The sequence below is a fragment of the Rhinopithecus roxellana genome, chromosome 8 (assembly GCF_007565055.1).
Source record: "Rhinopithecus roxellana isolate Shanxi Qingling chromosome 8, ASM756505v1, whole genome shotgun sequence".
Taxonomy (NCBI): Eukaryota; Metazoa; Chordata; class Mammalia; order Primates; family Cercopithecidae; genus Rhinopithecus; species Rhinopithecus roxellana.
The window spans coordinates 16698408-16718735 of NC_044556.1; the positions used below are offsets into that span (position 1 = coordinate 16698408).

Sequence of the window (20328 nt, forward strand, 5' to 3'; positions counted from 1 at the left end):
ACATCAGGAGTCTGGTTTCGGGCGGGCAGGCGGGTCGAGGGCATTTAAGCTTCTGGAAGTCGCTTCTGCAAAGGGCCCCGTGGATTTAGGGACCTGGAGAGATCCGCTGCCTCATTGGCTTCAGGACCTGCCGGTCATCACGGCAGTTTAGCCAACCAGGTCCCTCAGGGGGCGGGCTGTGACCTGGGCCGAGTTTCCGCCGCCTTGCCACTGCTGAGCCGCTGGCTGTTCCTGGGGGAATGGCTGGTATTGTGATTAGGAGTCCAGTTTCTGGAGTGGGTTTGGGCTCCACCACTTGTAACTGACCCGAAGAAACCGTTCTCTGAGCTTCACTTTCCTCAAATGTAAAACAGGGGCCAGGGACCGTGGCTCACGCCTGTACTCCCATCACTTTGGGAGGCCGAGGCGGGTGGATCACCTGAGGTCAGGAATTCAAGATCAGCCTGGCCAACACGGTGAAACCCTGTCTCTACTAAAAATACAAAAATTAGCCGGGCGTGGTGGCGGGTGTCTGTAATCTCAGCTACTCAGGAGGCTGAGGCAAGAGAATCGCTTGATCCCAGGAGGCTGAGGCTGCAGTGAACCAAGATTGTGCCACTGCACTCCAGCTTGGGCAACAGAGCAAGACTCTGTCTCAAAAAAAAAAAAAAAAAAAAAAAAAAAGTGTGAAATGGGGTTGTCTCCCAGGTGCCAAATCTAATGATAAAGCCACAGGAGTTATGACACTGTCCCATCGCCCCAGAATACAGAAACAGGACATTGGTAAAGAATCTAGAGCCCCCAGAAGAGATGGGATTTGTCTAACACAAGGTTTCCCAATCTTGGCTCTAATGACATTTGGGGTTGGCTTATTCTTTGCTGTGGGGTCTGTCCCGTGCATTGCAGGGTGATGAACAGCGTCCCTAGTCTCCATCCCCTAGAAGCCAGCAACACCCATGCACCCCCAAACATGGCGATTAAAAATGTCACCAGACTGCACTCCAGTCCGGGCGACAGAGCGAGACTCTGCCTCAAAAAAAAAAAAAGTCACCAGAAGTTGCCAATGGACACAATTGCCCCCCTGGTCTAAACTAAAGATGGAGCTCCCAAACCAGTGGGGAAAGGATAGAACCGAAGGAAAGATTTCCTCCCTCCTCCTGTAACACACAGGAACCACAGATAGGCCTAGATATACATGGATCAGAATAAAATGTAGGCGAGGTGCAGGGGCTCACGCCTGTAATCCCAGCACTTTGGGAGACCGAGGCGGGTGGATCACGAGGTCAGGAGTTCAAGACCAGCCTGGCCAAGATGGTGAAACCCCATCTCTACTAAAAATACAAAAAGTAGCTGGGGGCAGTGGCAGGCGACTGTAATCCCAGTTAGTCGGGTGGCTGAGGCAGGAGAATCGCTTCGACGGGGGGGGTGGAGGTTGTAGCCAGCCGACATGGTGCCACTGCACTCCAGCCTGCGCGACAGAGTAAGACTCCATCTCAAAAAACAAACAAACAAACAACAACAACAAACACCAAAAAACTAAAACACAGATTTGGTGGTCTCAAAAGAAAAATCTTCTTGACAAAAGTGACCCTAAACCAAGCTGAAAGATATAACATGGGGATAGTAAAAGATCCTAACTTGCTGGATGGGGTTGGATGAGTCGAATTCAATGAAGCAGTGGGTGACAGGCATTCAAAACACAGCCCGGAATACAGTGGGCACTCAATTATGGCAGCTCTAATTCCATGCATCACCCACCGATCTTTACCTAAACCTTTGTTGGATCTCTTCCTGCCAGGGAAGGGCTCATCTCGTGTTTTTTGAGACAGAGTCTTGCCTTGTTACCCAGGCTGGAGTGCAGTGGCACGATCTCAGCTCCTGCAACCTCCACCTCCTGGGTTCAAGGGATTCTCCGGCCTCAGGATCCCGGAGTAGCTGGGACTACAGGCGCTCGCCACCATTCCTGGCTTGTCTTTGTATTTGTGTTTTTTTTTTTTTTTTGACGGACTCTCGCTCTGTTGCCCAGGCTGGAGTGCAGTGGCGCGATCTCGGCTCACTGCAAGCTCCGCCTCTTGGGTTCACGCCATTCTCCTGCCTCAATCTCCCGAGTAGTTGGGACTACAGGCGTCCGCCACCACACCAGGGTAATCTTTTGTATTTTTAGTAGAGACGGGGTTTCACTGTGTTAGCCGGGATGGTCTCGATCTCCTGACCTCGTGATCCCCCCTCCTCGGCCTCCCAAAGTGCTGGGATTACAGGCTTGAGCCACCGCGCCCGGCCGGAGGCCCAGCCTTCTGAGGTGCGAGGGGAAATTCAGGAAGCTAACGTGGATCCCAGACATTGCCAAAGTCGATCCTGAGCTCGAGGCATCAGCCTGAGCCCAGTCTGCAGATGGGAAAACTGAGACTCCGGGCGGTGAACACCCTGCCTTGCGGTCACCCAGCACAGGTCCGGAGACTCCGATTGTCACTTCTGTTTATTGAGTTACAAGTTGAGATGTGCAGGTTCGGTGGCGCTAGCCCCCCCATCCCTCCCACCTTGGGCAAAAATAGCTCCCAGCGCCGAGGAATGCGGGGTAGGGAGGGTCTCGGGCAACGGGATGGGGCCCCGAGGGTCCCCGTGGGGATCGTGGGTCCCAGGATCAAGCACGTCTGACACCGAAGACAGAGAGCGGGGTGGGGGGCCTGCCTCGACCGTGGCGTCGTGGGGAAAGTGAGGGAGAGCTTCTGTACAAAGTCATCTTCCGCGAGGGTCCCGGCTGCAGCCCCGAAACGCCGATGGGCCCCGCGGGACGGAAGCAGAGAGCGGAGTGTCCGCTGGGCTCTCTCAGATGCCACGCCCCGCCCAGCCAGCCTTGGGGCGTCTCCCTGACCTGGCCCCGCCCACCGGAGCGAACGGCCCGCCCAGGTGGTCTGAGCTGCAGACCCCGCGCAGGCTCCGGCCTCCTCCTGCTGCGGCTGTGCTCACCAAGCGATGCCCCGCCGGCCCGGCGTTTACTTCTTGTCTTCTGGAGGCGCCGGCAGTGGCTCGGGCAGAGCCTTGGGCGAAGGCTCGGGCTCCCAGAGCAGGAATTCGTGGAGCAGCGTGTTGACCGTCTCGGGGCATTCCAGCATCACCATGTGGCTGCCCTCGTCGATGAGCTTCAGGAATGCCAGGAGCAGGATCTGCAGAAGACGCGGGGCTCAGGGTAGGCGGGGGCAGGAGGGTGGAGCGAGAAGCCAGGCTTCCCTGGGACTCCGACATCCACACATGGCCCGCAGCATCCAAAAGTCCCTCCTCCCATCTACCCAGCATCTCTCCACTTCCACTCAAGGGGGAGCTAGAGGATGGCCTGTCGCCCTGCAGGAGCCGAACTAGTATTCAGGCATCCAGCATTTATTAAGTGTGTACAGTACGCCCGGAGAAGGATATTCTTTTTTCTTTTCTTTCTTTTCTTTTCTTTTCTTTTTTTTTTTTTTCTGGAGACGGAGTCTTGCTCTATCACCCAGGCTGGAGTGCAGTGGCGCAATCTCGGCTCACTCCAACATCTGCCTCCTGGGTTCAAGCGATTCTCCTGCCTCAGCCTCCCGAGTAGCTGGGATTACAGGCACACGCCACCACACCCGGCTAATTTTTGTATTTTTAGTGGAGACGGGGTTTCACCATGTTGGCCAGGTTGGTCTCCAACTCCTGACATCAGGTGATCTGCCCGCCTCGGTCTCCCAAAGTGCTGGGACTACAGGTGTGAGCCACCGCGCCCGACCCGGAGGAGGATCCAACATTAGGAGCTGGATCATTCTTTGCTGGTGGGGGTGGAGGGTAGCTGGTGTGGGGCTGCTATCCTGCGCATTTGTAGGGTGTTGAGCAGCATCCCTGGCCTCCATCCACCAGATGCCAGTAGTACCCCCTCCCCCTCAGTCGTGACACCCAAAAATGTCTCCATGCATTTCCACGTGTTCCTTGGGGGCAGAATCCTCCTTAGTTAAGAACCACCAGTACAGAGCTATACTTTAATTTTTTTTTTTTTTTTTTTTTTTTTTTTTGAGAAATGGGGTCTTGCTCTGTCGCCCAGGCTGGAGTGCAGTGGTGCGAGTATGGGTCACTGCAGCCTTGAATTCCTGGGTTCAACCGATCCGCCCCACTCAGCCTCCCAAGTTGCAGCGATTATCGGCGTGAACCACCTCACCGGGTTAGTATCCAAGGCTATTCTAAGTGCTAAGGATCCCCAGACCCTTTCTAATATCAACTCGCTAATTAGAGTTTCTAATCTAAAGATCCCCTGGTGCCAGTCTCCTAGAATTATATAATCACTGGTCTCTTATACAAATCCTCCGCTGTGAGGAGAGCCTTCTTACATGCGGTGGGGGACGGTGCATAATTGCTAACACCTGTCCAGGGCAGCCCTGCTTTCTAGATTATACCTTTGATGCTAGACCTAATGGTCCTGTTTGCCTGGGGTCAGAACAAGATGCAGCATCTAGACACCACGCCCACCCGGCGACCACGCCCCCTAGGGAAGAAAGCACGCCCACCAAACACTACCACGCCCCCCGCAGAGGCCACGCCCCTCCTGGGCTGCACCCTGGGGATTTGTAGCTGTGGCGCCCCAGGTGCCCTCCTCTACCTCGGCCATCCGCTGGTCTTCCTCTACGGGCACAAACTTATCGTGCATGCCGTGGACAAGCAGGACCGGCACGGTGAGCTCGGCGTGGTAGACCTCGTCGCCCTCTGGCCAGTACTGGCCACTCATCATGGCCCGGAGCACGAAGGATGACACGTTGAAAGCGTTACCCTCCTTTAACAGCTGCTTCTCCTTGGCTCCTTGGCGGGCGAAGCCGGCCCTGGTGGTGGTGGAGGCACCGCTAGAGCCCCTCATGCCAGCCCGCCTGCCGCGGGGTGCCCCCGATGCCAGCCCTAGTCCCAGCAGTACAGCCCACCCTCCCATCCAACTCGAGCAGACGCCTGGGTTCCCCAGGGCCAGGATCACGGCCTTTGGGATGGGGGCACTCACTTGAGAAAGCTCCAGGCCAGGCAGGGCGACAAGCAGTGCAGGACGCAGGTGGGCATGTTGAAGATTGAGCAGAAGCTGGGCTCCAGCGCCGTAGGGCCCCCGCCATTGATCATGATGACCTTGTGCACTAGGTCTGGGTACTCATGTGCCAGGAATGTGCAGAAAGAGACACTGCCCGGAATGGGTGGGGTGATGGGAGGATTGAAGGGAGGCGGTCAGCAGGATATAAGCAGTGACCATTTTGTTTTGTTTTGTTTTGTTTTTGTTTTTGTTTGAGACAGAGTTTTACTCTGTCGCCCAGGCTGGAGTGCAGTGGCTCGATCTTGGCTCACTGCAACCTCTCCCTCCTGGGTTCAAGCGATTCTCCTGCCTCCGTCTCCCGAGTAGCTGGGATTGCAGCCGCACACCACCACACCCAGATAATTTTTGTATTTTTAGTAGAAATGGGGTTTCACAATGTTGGTCCGGCTGGTCTTGAATTCCTGACCTCAAGTGATCCATCCGCCTCGGCCTCCCAAAGTGCTGAGATTACAGACGTGAGCCACTACGCCCGGCCTGGTTTGTTTTTGTTTTTGTTTTTGAGACAGAGTCTCACTTTGTCGCCCAGGTTGGAGTACAGTGATGCAGTCTCAGCTCACTACAACATCTGCCTCCCAGGTTCAACTGATTCTCCTTCCTCAGCCTCCTGAGTAGCTGGGAGTACAGGCGTTCACCACCACACCTGGTTAATTTTTGTATTTTTCAGTAGACACAGTGTTTCAGCATGTTGCTCAGGCTGGTCGAGAACTCCTGACCTCAAGTGATCTGCCCACCTTGGCTTCCCAAAGTGCTGGGATTACAGGCGTGAGCCACTGGGACTGGCCCGTTCCGTTTTTGAGACAAGGTTTTGCTGTCGCCTAGGCTGGAGTGGTGCAGTGGCATAATCGTAGCTCCCTGCAGCCTTGACTTCCTGGGCTCAAGTGATCCTCTCACCTCAGCCTTCTGAGTAGCTGGGACTACAGGCATGTGCCACCATGCTCAGCTAATTTTTAAAAATTTTTATGGCCGGGTGCGGTGGCTCACGTCTGTAATCCCAGCACTTTGGGAGGCCGAGGCGGGCAGATCACGAGGTCAGGAGATGAAGACCATCCTGGCTAACATGGTGAAACCCCGTCCCTACTAAAAATACAAAACATTAGCCGAGCGTGGTGGCAGGCGCCTGTAGTCCCAGCTACTCCGGAGGCTGAGACAGAAGAATGGCGTGAACATGGGAGGCGGAGCTTGCAGTGAGCCAAGATCGTGCCACTGCACTCCAGCCTGGGTGATGAGCAAGACTCCAGCTCAAAAAAAAAAAAAAAAAAAAAAAAAAAATTTTTTTTATAAAGACAAGATCTCCTCATGTTGGTTAAGCTGGTCTTGAACTCCTGGGCTCAAGTGATCTATCCTCTGGCCTTAGCCTCCCAAAGTGCTGGGATTACAGGTGTGAGCCGTAACACCCGGCCTGGTGAGGGGGTTCATGTCCTCCCCTCACCCAGAAGGTTCAAGAAGAACCTTGAAAGCCAAGATTCTTCCCCTGGGGTCCATGGACACCTGAAGGGGTGAGGGATGGGGGCGGCCTCTCAAATACCATGAAAGTGTGAGATTGAGTGTTGAGGATGGAACTTATTTTGAAGAGAGAATCTGGATCCAGAAGCTTCACCAGACTTTTTATTTTAATTTTTAAAAATTTTTGTAGAGATGAGGGTCTCACTATGTTGCCCAGGCTGGTCTTGAACTCCTGGGCTCAAGTGATCCTTCCACCTTGGCCTTCCAAAGTGTTGAGATTATAGAGCCACTGTGCCTGGCCCTCATCAGATTCTGAAAGTCACCATGACCCGAAAGCAGTAAGAATTACTTATCAGCAAGTGTTAGGAAAGCAATCTGATTAAACAAATGCTTCTGGCTGCCCAGAGGAGGTCACGGTTTCCTACTATCCCTTCCCTTTTAGGATGTTCCGCCACCTGCCTCTGGGCAAGACATATCTGTCTTCCTTATACAAGATGGAAGGGCATGGCCTGAGGAGCCCCCAAAGTTCAGTTCCTCATTCCTACTAAAGCAGGGGTCAGCAAACTATGTACGGCCTCTGGGCTAGTCATTTGCTTTTGTAAATATAGTTAACACTTTTGGAGATTTGAAAAATGTTTTCTAAATAAAGTTTTTTGTTTTTTGTTTTTTTTTTCTTCTGAGACAGAGTCTCGCTCTGTCACCCAGGCTGGAGCACAGTGGCATGATCTCGGCTCTCTGCAATCTCCACCTCCCGAGTTCAAGCGATTCTCCTGCCTTAGCCTCCCGAGTAGCTGGGATTACAGGCGCCCGCCACTATGCCCGGCTAGTTTTTGTATTTTTAGTAGAGACGGGAGTTCACCATGTTAGTTAGGCTGGTCTCGAACTCCTGACCACAGGCGATCTGCCCACCTTGGTCCCCCAAAGTGCTGGGATTAGAGGCGTGAGCCACCGTGCCTGGCCAAAAAATGTTTCCTAAATAAGGTTTTATCAGAAGTTCCAACAGTGACTGTATGACCTGCAAACCTAAAATATTTGCTATCTGACCCTTTAAGGAAATGTTGGCCAGCCCCTGCTGTAATGAGGAAAGGATACAGACAGGAGTCAGGCAGACCTGATTGTGTCAGGGACTTCCTGTATGTCTTTGGGCAGGTTGCTTCACCTCTCTGAGTTTCAGCCTCCACATTCCTGAAGTTGTAAATGTGCTGACCTCATAGCATTGTTATGGAGTCATGGGAACTATTGTAGGTGGGTGTTTTTTGTTTTCTTTTTCTGGAGAAAGAGTCTTGCCCTGTCACCCAGGCTGGAGTGCAATGGTGCGATCTTGGCTCACTGCAACCTCCGCCTCATGGGTTCGAATGATTCTCCTGCCTCAGCCTCCTGAGTAGCTGGGATTACAGGTGCCTGTCAGCACACCCAGCTAATTTTTGTATTTTTAGTAGAGACAGGGTTTCACCATTTTGGCCAGGCTGGTCTTGAACTCCTGACCTCGTGATCCGCCTGCCTCAGCCTCTGAAAGTGCTGGGATTACAGGTGTGAGCCACTGTGCCTGGCAGGTGGATGCTCATTTAATTAGAGGATTACTTTATCATAAGCATCAACTTTTGAGTATGTTATTATATAAACAAATATAAACAAACAAGAGCTGTTACCTCTCAGTCTGGATTCCTTTCTTTTAGATACTTACATAACTTCCTTGTTTTCTTTTTTTACTTTTTTACTTTTTATTTTTTTATAGAGATAAGATCTTGCTTAGGTTGCCCAGGTTGGTCTTCGGCAACTCCACAGCTACAGCAGTCCTCCCACCTCAGCCTCCCAAAGTGTTGGGATTACAGGTGTAAGCCACCACAACTGGCCACTTATTTATTTTTCTTTTTTTCTCTTTTTTCTGTTTTTAATTTTTGAGACAGAGTCTCACTCTGTTGCCCAGGCTGGAGTGCAGTGGCACGTTCTTGGCTCACTGCAAGCTCTGCCTCCCGGGTTCACGCTATTCTCCTGCCTCAGCCTCCCGAGTAGCTGGGACTACAGGCGCCCGCCACCATGCCTGGCTAATTTTTTGTATTTTTAGTAGAGACGGGGTTTCACCGTGTTGGTCTCGATTTCCTGACCTCGTGATCTGCCCTCCTCGGCCTCCCAAAGTGCTGGGATTACAGGTGTGAGCCACTGCACCCAGCCTCTTTTTCTGGTCTAATTGCATAGGCTAGAATCTCTAAAACAGTGGTGTTCAACCCACCTGGCTGTTCCAATCTTGCCTTTCTTCCTGGATAAGGGAAAGAATGAGGCCACTTGGTAGTGGTCAAGCCCTGGGGACCAAGCCTTCCATAGAAGGGTTATTGGTAAGTTTTAGGTTGTATTACCTGCCCTTTAAGCAGGAGTGAATTTCAGTAACCCATGCCTTTGTAAATGCCTAGAATTTACAGGATTCCAATGAGCCCTTCCTGAATGCACAGGCATCTCCAGGGCAGCTGACTTTTGAACGTAGTCTAAGGCAGTGGTTCTCAGCCAGGGGTAATTCTGCCCACCAGTGCACATTTGGCAACTTCTGAAGACATTTTTGACTGTCATGATCAACACTAGATTATGTAGTTGTATCAACTGGGCAGAAGCCAGGGATACTACTAAACATTCTATAGCCCCCCACAGAAAAAAAAAATAACCTGGCCAAAAATGTTAGTGCTGAGATTAAACAACACTGTGTTTTTTGTTTTTTGTTTGCGGAGTCTCACCTTGTTGCTCAGGCTGGAGTGCAGTGGTATGATCTCTGCTCACTGCAACCTCTGTCTCCCAGGTTCAAGTGATTCTCCTGCCTCAGACTCCTGAGTTGCTGGGATTACAGGCACACACCATCATGCCTGGCTAATTTTTTGTACCTTTAGTAGAGATGGGGTTTCACCATGTTGGCCAAGCTGGTGTTGAACTTTTTTTTTTTTTTGAGACAGAGTCTCGCTCTGTCGCCCAGGCTGGAGTGCAGTGGCCGGATCTCAGCTCACTGCAAGCTCCGCCTCCCGGGTTCCCGCCATTCTCCTGCCTCAGCCTCCGGAGTAGCTGGGACTACAGGCGGCGCCACCTCGCCCGGCTAGTTTTTTGTATTTTTTAGCAGAGACGGGGTTTCACCGTGTTAGCCAGGATGGTCTTGATCTCCTGACCTCGTGATCCACCCGTCTCGGCCTCCCAAAGTGCTGGGATTACAGGCTTGAGCCACTGCGCCCGGCCTGGTGTTGAACTCTTGACCTCAAGTGATCTGTCTGCTTTGGCTTCCTAAAGTGCTACGATTACAGGCATGAGCCACTGCACCTGGCCTGAGCAACACTGCTTTAGAACAATGTGAAATAATATCAGTGATGATGGAAATCCCTGTCTGATTACATATGTTAATGGGAGCTTTCAGCCTGGTATAGTGGCTCATGCCTGTTATCCCACCACGTCAGGATGCCAAGGAGGGAGGATGGCTTGAGCCCAGGAGTTCAAGACCAGCTTGGGCAACATAATGAGACCCCCGCCATCTCTATATAATTTTTTTTAAACTTGAAAATTGGCCGGGCGCGGTGGCTCACGCCTGTAATCCCAGCACTTTGGGAGGCTGAGGAGGGAGGATCAGGAGGTTGGGAGAATGAGACCATCCTGGCTAACACGATGAAACCCTGTCTCTACTAAAAATACAAAAAATTACCAGATGTGGTGGCGAGTGCCTGTAGTCCCAGCTACTCAGGAGGCTGAGGCAGGACAATGTCATGAATCTGGGAGGTGGAGCTTGCAGTGAGCCAAGATCTCGCCACTGCATTCCAGCCTGGGGAACACAGCGAGACTCCATCTAAGAAAAAAGAAAAAATTAAGGCTGAGCACAATGACTCACACCTGTAATCCTAGCACTTTGGGAGGCTGAGGTGCGAGGACCACTTGAACCCAGGAGTTACAGAACATCTTGGGTAATATAGTGAGACACCATCTCTATTTAAAAGAAAAAGTAAAACTTAAATAATAAAAAAAATGGGATTTTTTTTTCAAGGAGAAAAATTAGGATTTTTGTTTGTTTTGTTTTGTTTTAAGAGATAGGGTTTTGCCATGTTGTCCAGGCTCATCTCCAGTGATCCATCTACAAGTGTGCACCACTGTGCCTGGCCTTTTTTTTTTTTTTTTTTTTTTTTTTTTTTTTTTTAAAGAGAGACAGGGTCGGCCGGGCGCGGTGGCTCAAGCCTGTAATCCCAGCACTTCGGGTGGCCGAGACGGGCGGATCACGAGGTCAGGAGATCGAGACCATCCTGGCTAACACGGTGAAACCCCGTCTCTACTAACAACTACAAAAAACTAGCCGGGCGACGTGGCGGCGCCTGTAGTCCCAGCTACCCGGGAGGCTGAGACAGGAGAATGGCGTGAACCCGGGAGGCGGAGCTTGCAGTGAGCTGAGATCCGGCCACAGCACTCCAGCCTGGGTGACAGAGCAGGACTCCGTCTCAAAAAAAAAAAAAAAAAGAGAGACAGGGTCTTACCATCTTGCCCAGGCTGGAGTGCAGTGGTGTGATCACAGTTCACTGCAGCCTCAACCTCCCAGGCTCAAGCGATCTCCTGCCTCAGCCCCTTAAGTAGCTGGAACTATATGTGTGCACCTCCTCATCTAGCTAATTTTGTACTTTTTGTAGAGTTAGGGTCTCCCTATGTTGCCCAGGCTGGTCTTGAACTCCTTGCCTCAAGATATCCTCCTGCCTTGGCCCCCCAAAGCACTGGGATTACAGGCGTCAGTGGCATCTGGGCTGAAAATTCAGGTTTTTTTTTTTTTTTTTTTTTTTTTTTCTGAGACTGAGTCTCACTCTGTCACCCAGGCTGGAGTACAGTGGTGCAATCTTGGCTCACTGCAACCTCCACCTCCCTGGTTCAAGCGATTATCCTGCCTCAGCCTCCCCAGTAACTGGGACTTCAGGTACATGCCACCATGTCTGGCTAATTTCTGTATTTTTGGTAGAGACGGGGTTTCACCACCTTGGCCAGGCTGTTCTCGAACTCCCGACCTCAGGTGATCCGTCCGCCTTGGCTTCCCAAAGTGCTGGGATTACAGGCGTGAGCCACAGGGCCCAGCCAAAAACTCAGTATTTTGTGACTGTCAGTCCCTGCTGACCCCCATCCCTCACCCCCACCCCACGTGCCAGGGTTCACTTACCCGTAGGAATGACCGATGAGCACGTTTCGCTTCTTGGCATAGCGCTTGAAGATCGCTCTCATGTCCTCAGCCAGCGCATAGAAGGTGTAGGCTGCGGCCACCTGGGGCGCAGAGCTGGCACCGTGGCCGGCCAGGTCAGGAGCCACCACCTCATAGCCTAGGCGCACAAAGAAGTCCAGTTGCTCCTTCCAGATGGCCAGGGAACCGCCGACACCATGGATGAAAAACAGCACCACGTCGGCCTGGGCGCCTTTGCAGCTAGTGATGCGCTTCTCACAGTCAATATGGATGGTCCTCTTGGGGCGCCGGGCTCGCCGCCGCCGCCCACCACTGCCACTGCCGCTGCCGCTGCCGCTGCTGGGAGCCAAGCGGCCATCGCTGCCCGCTGGATCGGCCAGCTCCACCTCCAGGGCGGCTGGCGGCTCCCCAGAGCCATTCTGCCCGTGCAGGAGGTCGGCTCGAGGGGCTCGGCCCAGGTTTTCCACCAGCAACCGCCCATTGCGGTACACGGTGATCCGGCGCTGACAGCGGACCAAGCCAGAAAGGTCCCCCTGGGCTGCATCCGAGGATGCGGATAATGGCGGAGGTGGGGCAGCGGCCGGGGCGGGTCCTGCATGCTTCACTCGCAGCACGCGGCCGGGCTTGACCTCTACAAAGGTGTAGCCATCGCTGGACTCGACGCTCTCCAGTGGCCCTACGGCGTTGGGGGGCGTGCCCAGCAGGCAACAGAAGATACCGTCGGTCACCCCGGTCAGCATGGTGTGTCCTGTGAGTGGGGACAGCAGCCAGTTCAGGTGCTGTCTCAATGAGAACCCTCTACCCTGCAGCATGCACTCCCTGAGCCTTGGGAGAACCCTTGTAGACTCCAGTTTGGGGAGCGCCAGAGCAAGTGAGCCATGGCACTCAGGTGTGTGTGTGTGTGTTTGAGACAGTCTCACTTTGTTGTCCAGGCTGGAGTGCAGTGCCAGTATCTCGGCTTACTGCAACCTCCCCCTCCTGGGTTCAAGCTATTCTCCTGCCTCAGCTTCCTCAGTAGCTGGGATTACAGGCAGGCGCCACCATGTATTTTCTGTAGAGATGGGGTTTCACCATGTTGGCCAGGCTGGTCTTGAATTCCTGACCTAAGATGTTCTGCCTGCCTCGGCCTCCCAAAGTGCTGGGATTACAGGTGTGAGCCATCCTGCCTTGAGATGTTTTGTCTGGGCAGTGCCTTTGTGTAAGACACCCTCCTGGGCCACCCTAGTCTATCGTCAGAGAGAAAGACGTGGCTATGGCTTACCCCACAAGGTGTCCGCAGGGAAGGTGGTGGGGTCTGGTGGGGGATGTTCCTGGAGAAGGGGACATTGTGGCAAACATGGACCAGCCTGAAGACACCCCCTCCCCACAAGCTGGAGTTTATACCATTTATGGCCTCCTAACTCATTCATTCAGGTATACACGAACTTATTCATTCAGGTATGCACTAACTCACTAACTCATCCAGGTATACACTCACTAACTCACGTATCCCCAGGGCCTCCTAAGTCATCTAAAATGTGCAAATCTTTGGTGGGCCCCCAGTGAGACTCCTGGCTCTGAATCTGACTCCTGAAAGATGAGGCCCTGGGAGAGGGGGTTGGGAACTGAGCCACAGAAAGCCTTGCTCAGCTCCCCCAGACCGAGGTGAGCCGGGGTCTGTTTCATAGAGGGCCAAGCTGAGACCCAGATATTCTGAGAGGAAGCTAGACTCTGAACTTCCTCCTTGGCACTCTGGATTCTGGGGATCTGCTACACAAGTCCCCGGAGGTGGAGAAGAGGATGGGAAAGGCAAGGCCCTGGCTGGGGGCCTCCAAGCCTCCATCCCACTCCTTGGGCCACCCCCGCCCCCGTGTCCATGGCAACCACAGGCAGTTACATAACCTAAGAGGGGATACCCGAGCAGTGCACCCCCATTGTCTAGGTGTCTAGGGCCTGGAGATGGGGCCAACTGTCTGCCTGCCCCCCACCCCAGGTTGGGCGCCGCTAAGGTAACGCACGCCCGAGACTGAGCCCGCAGTGGCCCCAGACATACTGGAGGGGAAGCAGACTGTGCCCCGCACCTCGAGTGGGGCCCTAATCCCGGATTGCAGAGGGCAACGCACAGGCGCCTCCCCAGTCCCGCTTCCCCGCCCCCGGCCCCCGCCTTCCAGGTGTTCGTCATCCCTGCAGCGGGGTCGAGCCCACTGGGGCTCCGTGGCTTCCTAGGAGCCCAAACGCGGGGTTGGTGGACACCACTCCTCCGAAGTGGAGGCCCCGGGGTTTCGATCTCTCCTTTTGGGGCCCACTCCCCGCTCACCTCATCGAGGGCCGCGGGGCCCGGGTCGGGGCGGAGGGGTCCCAGGTGGAGAAGCCAGCGTCCGCCTGCTGGCGCCGTTTACATGGTGGCGCGGGGTCAGGCCGGGTGCGTCTACGCTGGCGGGCACCGGCCCCTGGCGGTCAGCACAGGGGCATCCCGCGGCCGCCGAAAAAGCCGGCCCTTTAAGTTCCTCCCCCCGGTAGGCGGAGCCATGTGCCGACGGGCGGGCACTTCGGCCTATCGCAGCTGCGGATTGACCTGGCCTAGTTACGAGCCCAATCAGAGGCGGTAGTTCCGGAGTGGAGGCGGGCTCTGGGAGCAACAACCCCGCCCCTTTGGTGGTGCACCGAGGTTGCGGGAGGATGGGGCCTGGCTCAAGGCGGAGAAGGGGGTTGCAGTCTAAGGTCTGAGGGACGCCTGGGAGTGCGCGGCCAGGGCCCTCTCTCTGCAAATGGGTTTCCCAAGCCCCTGCCTCCCAGCCCCTGCCTCCGAATTGTCCTGTTCCTCTCCAAACGAGGCTCCCATACTCTTCTCTCTGTATCGACCTTTCCATTCTAGAAGCAGAGACTCCAAGATCTTTTTCCAGTCCCCAGTGGGGAAACTGAGGATCATAAAGGGCACAAGAACATAAATCAAGCAAGGGGCAAAGCTGGGACTTGAACCCAAGGCTGTGTAAGCCCTGGGAACCATTATTTGCTAACCTCCCTCACCCCCATCCCCTGCCCCGCCCCCCCTTTTTTTTTGGTAAGGACGAGGTCTCGCTATGTTGCCCAGACTAGTCTCGAACTCCGGGCATCAAGCAATCCTCTCGCCTACGGCTTCACCAAAGGGCTGAGATTACAGGCGTGAGCCATCGTGACGGGCTTCTCTAAAGCTTTCAAGGAAAGTCTTAGAGCTGTGGGTAATTAGAGAGTTTGAATTTCATAATCAGCCGATTTAACCTATGGCTGCCATGGTTCTGAGGAGGGCTGATAGCAAGAGGCAGGCATCCCAGCTCTGTGGTGCCGGCGGGGCCACGGTAGGCCCTCAGGAGAGCTCAGGTCTCAAATCCAGCCTCTGCCCTTCGCTGAGGTGTGACCTTGGGCAAGTTACTTCACGTTCCTGAGCCTCTGTTTATTTTTTATGAAATTCATCCTCTCATAAGTTTACTATACAGCAGTCATCAGTGTCATGCATATAACAAGTGCTCCGTATATTATGGGCGTTATTGTAGTGGTGATGTTTTGCTAAATGATGTTACAGGTAGGATGGGCTTCGGGGGACGAGGGGTTAAATGCTCCTTGCTGCTTGGCCACTCCCATCCCCTGGAATTTGCTGCCAGAGCTGGATTCCGTCCAGACACCTACTCTTGCCCACTAAGGGCACTTCTGGGAGACTATACAGTTTATTCATTTAGCAAGCACCTCTCTGTATGAACCCCAAGCTGGCACTTGTAGGGATACAGCCCCAGGCCCCTGGCCCTTGAGGAGCCCCTGAACTTGGGGTAGAGTCAAGGGAAGGCAGCTGGGCCAGAAGAATGGACAGCGCTTGAGAGAAGAGGACTCCTTTTTTTTTTTTTTTTTTTTTTTTTGAGAAAGGATCTCACTCCATTGCCCAGGCTGGAGTGCATTGGTGCTATCATTGCTCACTATAGCCTGGATCTCCTGGGTTCAGGGAATCCTCCCACCTCACCTTCCGAGTACTTGAGGCTATATGAGGTTGCTACCATGTCCCCAGGCTGGTCTCAAACTCCTGGCCCCGAGGGATCCTCCCTCCTCAGCCTCCCAAAATGCTGGAATGACAGGCATGAGCCACACCTCACTCAGCCCTTGGAGGAGAGGAGAGGATTTTTAAAGGGCGGATAGGGGAACACCAGGCAGAGAGAAGGGCGTGGCTGAAATGTAAGATGGTGTGTGTACAGGGTTTTGCATGCCTGATGGAAGGGCTGAGCAGGTTTTACTTGGGGATATGGAGAGCCAAGGATAGTGTGTGAGTAGGTGAGGGGTTCAGATCTGAGTATCAGAAAATTTTTCTTCCTTTTTTCTTTTTTTTTTTTTTGGTTCTAACAACAGAGGAAAATTCTTCTAGGGTCCGAAGTGGAGGCAAGATTGTCAAAGACAAGCTTGCAATCCATGAGTTTTACAGATAGAGAAAGCCCAGAGAGGCGCAGGGACCATCCCAAGAACACCCAGCGAGCTTGAACTCAGGCCCCCTCGGCTTCCTGCCAAGAGGCGGAGACTTGGCTGCAGCCAGGACAAGCTGCCAGCCAGCTAGCTGTGTGCCATCTGCCCAGCTGGAGGTGGTTAAGACGAACCAGCCGCTTCTTGCGGCTGCCACCAGCTGCACCCGGCCACCGCGGGGCACCCTCTGCCGGTCAACAGGAGAGATAACTACAGCACAGCTCCCAGTTGACGGCGGGAGATAATGCCTTGTGCGCACGCGCGTGCTGAAAAGGCGCTGTTCTCCCGCTACCTTTTGGTTTGTATGAAGAACCCTGCCCCGCGGACAGACTGGAGCGCCTCTGTTGCGCAGGCGTAGAACTACAACTTCAGTGTTTTCCCCAGCGGCCTGTTTTTGCACGTTAGGAGAAACTACACTTCCCATAATCCTTTGTTCCAGGGTTGGGCTCCTCTGGGCTCCGGAATCGCCGGCGGCCGGGCCTGCGGGACCCACTGAGGACATGGCTCTCTTGGCTGGATCCCTGTTGGGCCCCACGCGTAGGTCGGCAGCGTTGCTGGGTGGCAGGTAAGTCCTCAAAGGGGAACCCTTCCCCAAATCTGGGAATAAGGGCGTCGGAGGCTGGCGCTACTGTTCACTGCCCGCATGACCTGCCAGTGACTTGCGCATTTATGGAGCGCATTTTGCAGCCAGGCTCTGTCCCCGGGAGCAGAGGCTCAGAGAGGTTGAGCGCCGAGATCACCTAGCACCCCGTCTGACCTTTCTCGCCGTCCCTCTACCCACGCAGGTGGCTCCAGCCCCGGGCCTGGCTGGGGTTCCCGGACGCCTGGGGCCTCCCCACCCCGCAGCAGGCCCGGGGCAAGACTCGCGGAAACGAGTATCAGCCGAGCAACATCAAACGGAAGAACAAGCACGGCTGGGTCCGGCGCCTGAGCACGCCGGCCGGCGTCCAGGTCATCCTTCGCCGAATGCTCAAGGGCCGCAAGTCGCTGAGCCATTGAGGATCGCCATGCTGTCGGCGGGGCCCCTATAGAAGCATCGGCCTCACCTCGCGACCTTGCCTGGCGCTGTTTTTGCAGGCAGCTGGGGAGCAGGAACGCCTCGGACCTGAGTACTCTCCGTATTGTGGGGTTGAAGGCTGGATGGGAGCTTGCCAAGTCCCTTTTTACGCTTTTTAATTAGGAAGCATTTCGAACCTGCGCAACAGACCGAAGAACAGTACAACGAACCTCCTTGTACCCAGTACACAGCCCTGACTACCGACCACCTACAACCCGTCCCTGCCCCATCCTTGGTTCTTTTGAAGCTGATCTCAGGCATTGGATTATTTCTTCTATAACTATTTCTTGTATCTCGGAGAGAATGTATCTCTCCAAGATGAGAGCTCATTAAAACATAATTACAAAGCGTATCACATCCAAAGGAATTATCAATAATTTTGAAGTATTGTTAAACGTGTAATAAATGTTCAAAGTTCCAGTTGCCTTACATGTCATAACTCTTTTTTTTTTTTTTTTTTGAGACAGAATTTCCCTTTTGTTGCCTAGGCTGGAGTGCAATGGGGCGATCTTGACTCACCGAAACCTCTGCCTTCCGGGTTCAAGCGATTCTTCTGCCTCAGCCTCCCGAGTAGCTGGGATTACAGGCATGTGCCACCAGGCCCGGCAAATTTTGTATTTTTAGTAGAGAGGGGTTTCTCTATGTTGGTCAGGCTGGTCTGGAACCCCCGACCTCAGGTGATACGCCTGCCTTGGCCTCTCAAAAAGTGCTGGGATTACAGGCATGAGCCACGAGGTCCGGTTTTTTTTTTTTTTTTTTTTTTTTGAGACGGAGTCTCGCTCTGCCGCCCAGGCTGGAGTGCAGTGGCCGGATCTCAGCTCACTGCAAGCTCCGCCTCCCAGGTTCACGCCATTCTCCTGCCTCAGCCTCCCAAGTAGCTGGGACTACAGGCGCCCGCCACGTCGCCCGGCTAGTTTTTTTGTATTTTTAGTAGAGACGGGGTTTCACCATGTTAGCCAGGATGGTCTTGATCTCCTGACCTCGTGATCCGCCCGTCTCGGCCTCCCAAAGTGCTGGGATTACAGGCTTGAGCCACCGTGCCCGGCCTTTTTTTTTTTTTTTGATACAGAGTCTTGCTTTGTCCCCCAGGCTGGAGTGCAGTGGCACGATCTTGGCTCACTGCAAACTCTGTCTCCCGGGTTCAAGCAATTCTCCTGCCTCAGCCTCCTGAGTAGCTGGGATTATAGGTGCCCACCACCACACCCGGCTAATTTTTGTATTTTTAGTAGAGACAGGGTTTCAACCATGTTGGCCAGGCTGGTCTCGAACTCCTGACCTCAGGTGATCTGCCTGCCTTGGCCTCCCAAAGTGCTGGGATTACCGGTGTGAGCCATCATGCCCAGCCTGTGTCATAAATTTTATAGGTCTAGGAAGGCTGGTGGAAAACTGTGTGTGTGGCGGGGGGGTGTTTGTTTTTGACAGGGTCTCACTCTGTCGCCCAGGCTGGAGTGCAGTTGTCGGATCCCTGCTCACTGCAACCTCTGCCTCCCAGGTTGAAGCAGTTTTGGTGCCTCAGCCTCCCCAGTAGCTGGGATTACAGGCGCTACTAATCCATGCCCAGCTAACTTATGTATTTTTAGTAGAGGGGGGTTTCACCATGTTGGCCAGGCTGATCTCGAACTCCAGCCTGTAAGGAGTTTGAATCTTCCACCTGCCCCTTGGGGATGTTTGATTTTGAGCAAGGACTTAGCTCTGTGGGGTGCGTTTGTCACCTATAAAATGCAGTGCTGGTTTCTCCTCTGCTCTGTTGCTATTGGAGTAATAATACTTAGTAGCTTCCACTTAGCAACTTCACTGTGCAGTTGCTATGTGCTGGGTGCCCAGTCTTTGCCCTGGAAGTCAGGAAGGCAGTTTGGACACAGCGGTGTCAGGGCTGGGAGGGGGATTGTGAGGGCTGTAGGACCTCAGTGAAGATACCTGACTTGCCTTTTTGAAGAATACAGTCTTGGAGGAAATGGCAAGGTCTGGGAGAGCCCAGATGTAGGAGGAATTGGTTAGAGGTGAGGACACAGGTGGGCAATGAAGGCTGCAGTTACCCATAAATGGGGTCAAGGAGTTGGGATTGAATACTAGGGAGTTATGGGAGGTGTTTGAGCAAGATGGTCTCGAGAAGGGGATAGGGAGTGTTATGGTTTTCCTCTTCTAGGGCTGCTTTAAAAACGTAATAAACACAAGAAGATGCCGGCACGATGGCTCCCAGAACTTTGGGAAGTCAAGTCTGGAGTACTGCTTTAGGCCAGAAGTTCGAGACCAGCTTGGGAAACATAGCGAGACCCCCGTATCTTTTTTGGAGACTGAGTTTTGCTCTTGTTGCCCGGGCGGATCTCGAATTTCTGCCCTCGTTATCCGCCAAAGTGCTGGGATTATAGGTGTGAGCCACCGTGCCCGGACATTTTTTTTTTTTTTTTTTTTTAAGACAGTCTCGCTCTGTTGCCCAGGCTGGAGTGCAGTGGTGCGATCTCGGCTCACTACAAACTCTGCCTCCCGGGTTCACCCCATTCTCCTGCTTCAGCCTCCCGAGTAGCTGGGACTACAGGCGCCCGCCACCTCGCTTGGCTAATTTTTTGTATTTTTAGTAAAGACGAGGTTTCACCGTGTTAGCCAGGACAGTCTCAATCTTCTGACCGCGTGATCCACCCGCCTCCGCCTCCCAAAGTGCTGGGATTACAGGCGTGAGCCACTGCGCCCAGCCGACCTTTCATTTTTTTTCTTTTTCTTTTTTTTGAGACTGATTTTCGCTCTTGTTGCCCAGGCTGGAGTGCAATGGCGCGATCTCGGGTCACTGCAACCTCCGCCTACCGGGTTCAAGGGATTCTCCTGCCTCAGCCTCCCGAGTAGGTGGGATTACAGGCGCAGAGATGGGGGTTTCACCATGTTAGCCAGGCTGGTCTCGAACTCCTGACCTCATGCGATCCACCCGCCTCGACCTCCCAAAGTGCTAGGATTATAGGCATGAGCCACCGCACCCGGCCGACCCCCTCATCTTAAAAACAGACACACAAAAGCTCTAGAGAGACTCGCGGAGTTGTAAACTACAACTCCCAAGAGACTTCGCGGCCGAGGCCTCCGCCCACTTCCGAATCTCTTTCCATTGCTTCCAAGTACCGGGCGGGGCTTTGCTTCTTCAACCGAACTTGACCACAATGGGAGGAGGCG

The 20328-nt window shown here is 53.7% G+C and overlaps 2 protein-coding genes across 2 annotated transcripts; one reads left to right on the forward strand and one right to left on the reverse strand.

The window, feature by feature from the left end:
• Nucleotides 1-2437: 2437 nt before the first annotated feature.
• On the reverse strand, nucleotides 2438-14188 carry ABHD8 (abhydrolase domain containing 8). Its single transcript, XM_010361455.1, has 5 exons — nucleotides 13957-14188; nucleotides 11643-12408; nucleotides 4970-5140; nucleotides 4583-4799; nucleotides 2438-3143 (listed from the first exon to the last, which is right to left on the reverse strand). The coding sequence occupies exons 2-5, from the start codon at nucleotides 12398-12400 to the stop codon at nucleotides 2973-2975; spliced, it is 1317 nt and encodes a 438-aa protein (XP_010359757.1). The 5' UTR covers nucleotides 12401-12408; nucleotides 13957-14188; the 3' UTR covers nucleotides 2438-2972.
• Nucleotides 14189-16522: 2334 nt separating this feature from the next.
• On the forward strand, nucleotides 16523-17597 carry MRPL34 (mitochondrial ribosomal protein L34). Its single transcript, XM_010361454.2, has 2 exons — nucleotides 16523-16680; nucleotides 16901-17597. Exons 1-2 carry the CDS (start codon nucleotides 16616-16618, stop codon nucleotides 17112-17114), a joined length of 279 nt encoding a protein of 92 aa, XP_010359756.1. The 5' UTR covers nucleotides 16523-16615; the 3' UTR covers nucleotides 17115-17597.
• Nucleotides 17598-20328: the final 2731 nt, after the last annotated feature.